This window comes from Amphiprion ocellaris, chromosome 20 (assembly GCF_022539595.1).
Source record: "Amphiprion ocellaris isolate individual 3 ecotype Okinawa chromosome 20, ASM2253959v1, whole genome shotgun sequence".
Lineage (NCBI taxonomy): Eukaryota > Metazoa > Chordata > Actinopteri > Pomacentridae > Amphiprion > Amphiprion ocellaris.
This window is the reverse complement of record NC_072785.1, coordinates 18,302,452-18,311,920: the sequence shown is the minus strand read 5'-3', so window position 1 is coordinate 18,311,920 and position 9,469 is coordinate 18,302,452. Positions and strand designations below refer to the sequence as shown.

The 9,469-nt window shown below is 39.1% G+C and overlaps 1 protein-coding gene across 1 annotated transcript; it reads right to left on the bottom strand.

Annotated features, from left to right (window-relative positions):
* Positions 1-247: 247 nt before the first annotated feature.
* On the bottom strand, positions 248-8,916 carry LOC111577961 (cytosolic 5'-nucleotidase 1A-like). The gene is made up of 6 exons (XM_023284503.3): positions 8,343-8,916; positions 7,107-7,274; positions 6,796-6,925; positions 3,677-3,799; positions 3,107-3,291; positions 248-1,959 (listed from the first exon to the last, which is right to left on the bottom strand). The coding sequence occupies exons 1-6, from the start codon at positions 8,478-8,480 to the stop codon at positions 1,588-1,590; spliced, it is 1,116 nt and encodes a 371-aa protein (XP_023140271.1). The 5' UTR covers positions 8,481-8,916; the 3' UTR covers positions 248-1,587.
* Positions 8,917-9,469: the final 553 nt, after the last annotated feature.

Below are 9,469 nucleotides of genomic sequence, written 5' to 3'. Positions count from 1 at the left end.
ATTAAAATGCAACATAAGTGGCTTATGCAAAAACAGGTGTTCATCAGCATGCATGGTGGATTAATAGCTGTAGCAATGTTGAACCAAAATAAGGAGGTTCGGATGGAGCCACCAAATCATTTGCTGGTGTGACCAACCAAAAAATGTCGGTAGCACCAGTGATACCAGTGGAAATGTTAGCATGGAGCCCTGATGAAAAATAATCAGTATGTCCTTAAATGGGGGGAAAAAAAGAGAGGCACACTAATTAATTTTTACTTTTAATCTTGAAACAGAGCAACAATCCAGAACAACTCATTTGCCTCAGTTTTACCCAGATTTCACACCTGACAGCAACACTGGTGTCATTCGATGCCAACTTGCTTCACATTCATTCACACAACAGTAAGTGCAACAATAATCAATAACAGCACACATCATGACGAAGTTCAACAGACAGGCAAGAACGTGGGAGACACGGAACTTTCGGCACTTTGGGAACAAGTAGCAGAACTTCAAATTGCACATGAAGGAATTAAATAAGAGCTCAAGTGTGTCTGTGTTGCCATGAACAAGAAGAAATATTAAATAAAGTAGCATTTTCACAATTTTCAATATACTTAATTTACAATCTTACATTCTTATACATTGATCAGTCAACCGCATGTACAACATACAAATACAACAACATGCAAAATAGACACAAAAAGAATAAAACATAAAACATCAGTGAGATAAAAGGCACCAGTGTTACACTTAAATGCAAAGACATGTATTAAAGTGCACAAATCCACAAAAACTGCATAAAATTGAAATCATTATCAAAAATAGTCTCAATTCACTTGATGGATCCTCAGTACCCAGGTGTCTTCTCCATTATTTTGTAGCTATTTTCATATTTTAATAGTTCTCATCATTAGATTTTTAAAATTTGAATAGGGCTTTTTGCTTTTCAAAATGGCTGTGCAACATCTATGAGTGAGAAATAATATACATAAAGAAAACATTTCAACAGCAAAAGGAACCTTTAAATACAAACAGCACTGAGCACCACTTTCAAAATATACAGCCTTTATAACAGGTTTAGAAGTTTTATGTAATGGCTTAAATAATGGCTAATAAATCCTTTAATAGCACTTTATATAACATTTATGAACCATTAATGATAACAAATTTACTGTTATCAGGTTGTCAGGGATCTCCTGCTCTTTGTGGCAATGATGCAGTTCTAAATGTTGGTATTCCATTAATAAGTGATTATTAAATTTTCATCTAGAGACATTTTTAGTAAGCTGGTAAATCTGTTTGATTAATGGGAAATCAAAAAGATAAATGAATAAAGTCATGAAGGTACAACTTATAAATTGTTAATGGATAAAATATCCATTTGAAATGTCATTAAGTGTCAGTGAAATAACACTTTGATTAATGTAATGATATGATATGTGATATTGCATCAACTGGGCTTCATTAAATTCTCAGCCCATGAAATTTTATCATGGTTTTGATTGCGTGAATCATTTTCCAGCTGATATAACATCATGCTGCTAAATGCCAGGACTAAATGCTCCTCTTGTCTCCTCTGTTTCTGAACAGTGATGATCGCAGCTACTTGGGTGCAGAAGAAGTCTCTTTGTCCCATATTCCTCTTTTTGTAACTCTCTGAGCTATCCCATAGGGCACATGGCACGCCACTGTCCCCATTTCTGCTGCGCCCTCCACATGAAACATCTGGTCGTCAAAGAAAATATGAGGCCTAATCTTCTCCAGCATTGGGCCTTTGGGTGCCCCTGCGAGAAAGAGAGCTTCGTCGATCTCCAGGCCCCACGAGCGCAGAGTTTTTAGGGCTCTGGTACCAGAACTGGCTGCACTGCGAGCCGTCACCAGGTAGGTCCGGATGGGGCAGTCCATGCGCTGGCCTTTGGCATAAAACTTTTTCTGTAGCTTTCCTAAAGCCTCCAGGAAGCACTTCAGTGGCCCCTGCAGAAAGAAGGAAGGATTCAGAAGAATAAACAGATTGGTTAAACCCCAAAAACACAACTCATGGTATCAAAAATACATATTTTGAAGTTTTTTTCACAAAAACTTTGCTTAATTGCTTAGATGTAACTCTACATTGTTGCATGCTTTAGAATGTGCAGATCTATGAAGTTGGTTTCTCTCTCTATTTGCACTCTGTTGCTATTTGCTGCAGCTCAAGCACACCAGCTCACTGTAAAACTGCTCTATGCTACACAACAGGAGGCTTTAATACAGGAGAAGTTCGACCATATTTCTGAGAGACTCTTTGGTACATTGCAACTTTAAAGTGGAAATGCTCAACCATGGTGTTGACTTTCAGCATATAACAAAAAAAAACACTATATGGACATCTAAGGAAAAAAGAAAGAAAAATTTGAAGAAAGAACTTTATATCCAGAGTTTACCAGCTGGTTTCTAATAACTTTCATATTATCAACAAGATTTCAGTTACCAAGTTAGCTGTGAAAATGTGGTGACTTTACCAAAAGACAATAATAGAAGGAAGTAATCTGAGTTAAAACAAACCACTTTTTTGAAAGAAAAAAAGACAAATTGTTTACATCCATATAGGGCAACTTTTTTTGTCCATGTTTGTTCAACCGTGGCACTTGATAAAGTTGCACGTTTGGCCACTGTGACTTCACTTTTAGTTTTAGCTGTCATTTTTCTTTAGATGGCTGCAAAGTGTGTACATTTGTGTGTAAAAGTTTATTAGAATGGGATGTACTTTCTCTATGTTTAAATTAAATTAAACATATGTGTATACTTTATGGGCTGCACAGTGGATTGGTGGTTAGCACTTTCGCCTTGCAGCTAGAAGATCCCTCGTTCTTCCTGACATCTTTCTGCATGGAGTTTACATGTTCTCCCTGTGCATGTGTGGGTTTTCTCCAGGTATTCCAGCTTCCTCCCACAGTTCAAAAACATGCTGAAGTTAACTGGAACTCTAAATTGTGTGAATGTGAGAGTGATTGTTTCTATATGTAGCCCTGTGATAGACTGGCAACCTGTCCAGGGTCCCCTGCCTTCAGCTGGGATAGACTCCAGCCCCCCCACGACCCCAATGAGGATTAAGTGGTGTATAGATAATGGATGGATACTCTACATGGTCTAGAGGCTTGTTCTCATGCGCCTTCTCGTGCTCAAAGAACTTGTCCAGTCCATGGGCCTTGTAAATGCGCTCAGACTCATCTGAGAAGAGGACTGCATCTCCATCAAAGGCAACACGCAGCTGAGTCTCTGACACCTCCGTCATCTTCTCTGGGGTGAACATGGTGGCTGCTGCTATACCTGGTTCATACACACAAAGACTTACATTATACTGTGCATGGAGTTTTTGTCTCAATTGTTAAAATTGCCACTTGAAAATTACACTACCATTCAAAAGTTTGGGGTCACCCAGACAATTTCATGTTTTTCCTGAAAACTCACACTTTTATTCATGTGCTAACATAACTGCACATGGGTTTTCTAATCATCAATTAGCCTTTCAACACCATTAACTAACACAGTGTAGCATTAGAACACAGGAGTGATGGTTGCTGGAAATGTTCCTCTGTACCTCTATGTAGATATTCCATTAAAAATCAGCCATTTCCAGCTAAAATAGTCATTTATCACATTAACAACAGTGCATACGTCTGTTACAATTTTGGAATAAACTCTTGGTACTCACCTTCCTCCAGAGCTTCACGAACCTTGATTGGATCAGCAGACAGGTATAGATTAGCATGGTAGGCCTTCAAGTAGCCTATGGGGCTGTTTCCTCCAGTCATACAAAAACGCTCGATGAACAACTCTGCAGAGAGGAGAAGAAGACTGAGGAAACAGCCGATGTGCAAAAAACGGAACACAGCTGATAATCACACAAAAAGATCACAATCAGAGATGCAGTTCTGTGTTTATGTCACAGTCATCAGTCTGTATCAGCAGAGAGTAAAGTAATAGTTAAATGCTTTTGTCTCCAGGTTGATGAATGAAATTGAAGAGATTTTTCCGCACCGATAAAGTTAAAGTTTCTACAGTTTTAGCAAATGACAGCAAAGAAAGAAGAATCGGGGGTGGATGGGGGCATAACTACCTATTTTTACTTATGCAACTGTAATGTTATGTAGCAGAAATCAAAATGCTGCTCAGATCAATGTATTAGCATTAAAAGTTGATTGCTAGCGGTGTGTGGCTCAAGGAGGTAGAAGGGGGAAAAGGGAGAGCCAGAGTGACATGAAAGAAAAGGGAGATTTTTCCAGTTCATCAGTAGCTACAGCCATGTAGGTCATGGGTCTGCCAAGTCCTTCCAAAGAGCCAGGACTATACATCCCAAACTCCCATCATTTACCCTTGGGGGTCATATTGCAGTGTATGGAGCATGAGAAAGATCCTACAATAAAAACTGTTCAGAGGGACCAGAGCGACCCTTAACCTGAGTGTGTCGACATGCAGGGCTTCACAGGGGAAACCAACAAAACAGCTTCAGCAGAACAGCGAAGCACCACAGAACCAGAGATCCTCAAGATTACAACCAGTCCCTTTCCCGTTCCCTCTGTCTTCCTCTTATTTGGTCAAAAGAGGATAGTGCGATGCTTTCTGTGCGTGTCTGTGTGACCTGGGGAGGACTGGGGTCGTAAAGTCACTCACAGTGTGGGAACAGAGAGGAGCAGCTGTGGAGAGCAGCTAGAGAATCGACAGGACGTTGCCTCCGGTCCAGCCCACCCTCAGTCTGTGTTTGTGTATGTAAGTGTTCAGACCTGTGGCTGCTTCAGGAGATCACACAATGAAAACCGAAGCTGCTTTCCGCTGTTCAGTTTACAACCTCTTAAGTGAAAAGGTGAGGCAGGAAACAACCCACTCAGCAGGACAGATTTAAAGTGGACTGACCATTAAATATGACAGAAAAACAGAACTGGGTCAACAATCATTGGCTGAAGAGATGAAATCAGCCTCCAAACGAATCAGAAAATGGACTGTAAGTCAAGCTAAATCACTGTTATGTATATAGTACAATTATATTAACTGACCTCTAGAGAAATAAGACTGTTGTTGCAAATTTATCTAATATATTTAAATATTAAGGTCAAAACCTTGCAGAAATTATTAATTATGTGAATCTTCCTGAATAATTTGAACATCATGGTTATAAATATTACAGTTAAAACCCTACAAAATTATATATAACACTAATTAGCCTGAACCTAAACTTAAATGTTAAGGCTAAGAATTGAGAATATTGCATACTTTTACCAATTTCAAAATTAAATTTAAGACCCTAAAAAAATCCTACATCAGTATCAGCAAACATTGGCTTAGTTTCTTTGAAAAGAATGCTTGTGATATTTTATATTTTCTCTGAATTGCCAGTCTCATCTTTTGTAAGTAATGTTCTTGAAATCTCATCTTTTGTATGTTTCTCTGCAATGTTGATACTGTGTGTATAATATAATATGATCTTATACTGCCCTTCTACCCCTTATCTTATCTTATCTTATCTTATCTTATCTTATCTTATCTTATCTTATCTTATCTTATCTTATCTTATCTTATCTTATCTTATCTTATCTTATCTTATCTTATCTTATCTTATCTTATCTTATCTTATCTTATCTTATCTTATCTTATCTTATCTTATCTTATCTTATCAAATCCATTCCAGCATGTAATTCCAGCCTCCAACTGTTTCAAAATATGTACATACTTTAATATGTTTTTTGAACAGCTCATGTTCCAGACACTGTAGTATTTAGCATTTAATGTTTCACAAACAGGAGTGCATTTGTTTGGGACTACTGTTCAGATTTAGTTTTGCATGATTAATGTTCTAGGAGCAACAACATGGTTCATGTGGGATCAACTCAAAATTAAACTACAAATAATACATAGAAACTGCTGTGTTATTATTCACTGTAAAGAAGCAATATCAGGATTATTGGTCACTGATGTATTTTGATTAAAACAATAAAATAATGTAAAAAAAAAAAGTAGAATCAGTTATATCCAGCCAGCTATACAATATGTGTTACTCATGCCTTGTTGACAAAAAGAATAATATATCACTACATTTATTATTTAGATCTTACATAAATCTTTGATACTTTGTCAAATCTCAAAATTATTCAGCAGCAATTGATGAGAATTTATCAATATCTCTAGAAATTAATGTCTAGTGAGGATTCTAGTCATTGTGCAAAGTTAGCTTCACATTTACTGTCCAGACATGACGCTGGTACCAGTCTTCTTATTCAGCTATCTATGTGAAAGCAAATGTATATTTTCTAAACTTGAGTTTGCATTTTCGTGAACATCCTGAGAAAACCATTTAATCCAAAAAAATCCTGTTTTTTAAGATATTCCAAATGAGTTTTGACATTGTTTACTTAACTTTCTAAACCTATAAAGAATCACTTATTCTTTCAGTTTATCTGAAAAATTAAAAATATCCCATTTTGTAGTTTTCAGCTAACAGTAACTAAACGCTTCAGTTCAGTCTTTTTCAATATGGTTTGTGATATTATTTTACCATAAATACGTAGGAGAGGTACAACCACAGAGAGCGTTAACAGTTCAAGTGCTCACATCCCACTGAGATGAACTAAAAGCAGCACATATTGACTGTACCAACACAGGATTGTCTCATTTTTCTACAAACAAGAGATTACACGAGCACACTGATTGAAAAATGCTCACATAAATTCCACATATTGGGGCTTTGAAGATCTAGTTTAAAAAACATGAAGCTGGAGGAGGATACACACCATAGAAAAGGGGATTTTTCACACATTATCATTTGTATTGGTAACTCACGGTGATGATTGATGGTATTGATGAGTCTTAATCCAACGTTTGCGTGGTTGTTGGTCATGAGCACCACATCAAACAGCTCCTCGCTCTCGGGGTAAAGCTCCCTCAGTTGAGCGTTCACAGCCTCCAGAGCCTGGGAACACGACCAAATACAGATCTGAGTTATGAAAGAAAGGATAATGCAGTATCACTGCAGGGGTTGAGCATGAATGTGATACTGTAGGTTCTCATCCACCGCCTCCGGAGGCACCAACACTAATAAGGAATCTCTCTGCATTGGGTTTGACATAGTGTTTCTCTCCATCCTCTCTGACCTTGACGAAGGAGAAGGCCGGTCCGGGGCTGAATGGCTCCGTTTCATGCTCCACCTGATACTTGATGTAATCTTCCATGCCTTGCTGCTCGTAGATCTGCTGCTCCTTCTCCATGGTGAAGAGGACTCGGGCCGACACGGCGATGGTGATGGCGTTCTCCGGCTTTGGCTGGAGAACGACAGGTTGAAAACATCTCATTTTGAATGAGAAGAGGTGATGATGTTGCTGTTATTCAGTGAGGTGTAACAGAGCTGTCACTTTTCTGAATGTAGGAGATTAATCATATTCTGAGCAGAGGTCAGGTGAATATTGAGAAAACTTTGTGTGACAGTTCCCAGAAGGCAGGAATAATGGAATAAAGGCTTTATTGCCCCTGTGTGACATACAACGGTAAGTAAACTAAGTGAGCTGATGTGACAGAGTAGAAGTGACAGCGTGATATGAAATGCTTTCCTCTACAAGAGGCTGATAGTGAAGGGCCACATACCAGAACGGCTGGCACTTGTTAACTCTTTGGAGGCTGAGACTGTACGACCTGTCTGTGTAACAGCTCTTTAAAAGCTTGCTAATATTTTTGACTGATCATTTTTAATTTTAACTGATTCTGAGTGAGCTAAACTTGAAAAAAAACATTCTTCAGAGACAAATTAATCTGTTAAAGATACCGAAACCAACAAAGTATGCACAAAATGAAGACATATTTGTGCCAGACTTAACTGAGACAACTTTCTTTGGCCTAAAAGTGCCTGTAGTTGTATCAGTCTTTGTATTTTGATGCATCCTCTCCCAATGAAGTTTCTGATAGCCTGTACAGAGAACTTTCCACCTGATCTGAAACAAGACACCTCGATAGTCTCAGTTTCCAGTTGACACAATAAGGCCTTGCTAACCTTCCTATCTTGTTTCACCAAAATACATCACTATGTCAGTTTATTTTCTGTTATCTAAAGGCTATAAAAGATGCAGCACTCACTTGCAGACTTGTAGACCTGCTTTAATCCTCCTACTGTGTTTAGTAGAGTTAGATTTTGATCAAGTTGAGAGGTGAAATAAGCAGCCTTGAATAGTGAGTGTGTCCTGGCTGGCAAGTTAAAGTAGCATATTTCAGCCCATAATTCTCTTGTAATATGTGCAGTAAGGATCCTCTTTGCTGTCAATAACTCTGATGGTTTATAAAGATGTGGAAACTGTAACTGCACCTGGATGCTGCATAAAGAAGGCTATAGAGATACTCACCGGTTTAGGTTTCCTGGTTGGTGTGGAAGGCTTCAAAACTGTCCTAGCATCTTCCCAGGATGCTCGGCTGCTACTGCTGCCATTCTTGGTCAAGTCCTGTCCACTGACGGTCAGACTTTGACCGGTGTTTAGACTCATTTTACCTCCAGACTCACTGCTCTCTCTCTCCCCCAGGACCACTCTGAGTCCCAGTGTGTCTCCTGATCGCTCGCTTTTCTGATCTCTCTCTCTCTTTGGCAGGAGTTCCCAAACAAAGTCCTTACTCACTCTTGCACAATTTGAATTCAGGCCCGGTGCACTTAAGAAGATGAGATCAATTTGACTGCAGCTCCAGATGCAGGCAGCTAAATGCTCTAAAAAAGGCAGAGCAGCACTGAGATGTTGCAGGATGGAGAGAGATTCAGAAGAGTGATTCAGAAAAGGACAAAAATTCACCCTGTAAGCACTTCGATTTATTGCTTAGCATCATGCGTGTTATATTCCTCGCTCAGCTTTTCTGTGCTTGTCTCTCTGTCTCACACACACACACACACACACTACTGACTTCAAGCCATTTTGCATCCTCCCCTTTTTAACCCTTGCAGTGTCTAATTCCTTGGAGCAGTAGCAGAGCTTGTGATTTACTATAAGTGACAACTGGATGTTGCACCCTATTGGACAGATCAAGTCAGTGTATCTGAGCACTGCTGTGTCGTGACGCTTGAAATGTTTCACTTGCTCCGAATAGAGAGAGTCTGATAACAGTGAGTATAAAAGAAAAGCTATTTTCTCATGCTCTATTATTAGATTGTTTTAAGTTTAAAAGGAGGAAGGGTTACGATTGTTTTTATGCTCGATGTTACTGCAGAGATATATTGTATTCACTCCCCATCATACACTACCATCTCATGTTCCTGCTCAGCAGTCTGGGAAATGGAGTCCATCCTGGGTCATTTGCTCCCCCCTGTGCATCTACTAATAATTTCTTATTGCCTCTTTTCTGTGTAAACCCCTGCAGGATATTTCCAGGGATTGAATTACAGAGCAGCAGTCCCAGTTGCCAGGCAACCGCCAGGGAGTCCGACCAGCTGGGACTCCCACACCTAGATGTGATTGGCTGTGGGGACACTCGAGTGAATATATAGCCT

Bases quoted from the DNA above. Each gene is read 5' to 3' on its own strand.
- LOC111577961 (XM_023284503.3), bottom strand. From the start codon at position 8,480: ATGAGTCTAAACACCGGTCAAAGTCTGACCGTCAGTGGACAGGACTTG. The intron at 6,926-7,106 runs GTCAGAGAGGAT...TCGTGTTCCCAG, and splicing joins CGGCCTTCTCCTTCGTCAAG to GCTCTGGAGGCTGTGAACGC. The intron at 3,800-6,795 runs GTGAGTTACCAA...TCCTCTCTGCAG, and splicing joins CAATACCATCAATCATCACC to AGTTGTTCATCGAGCGTTTT.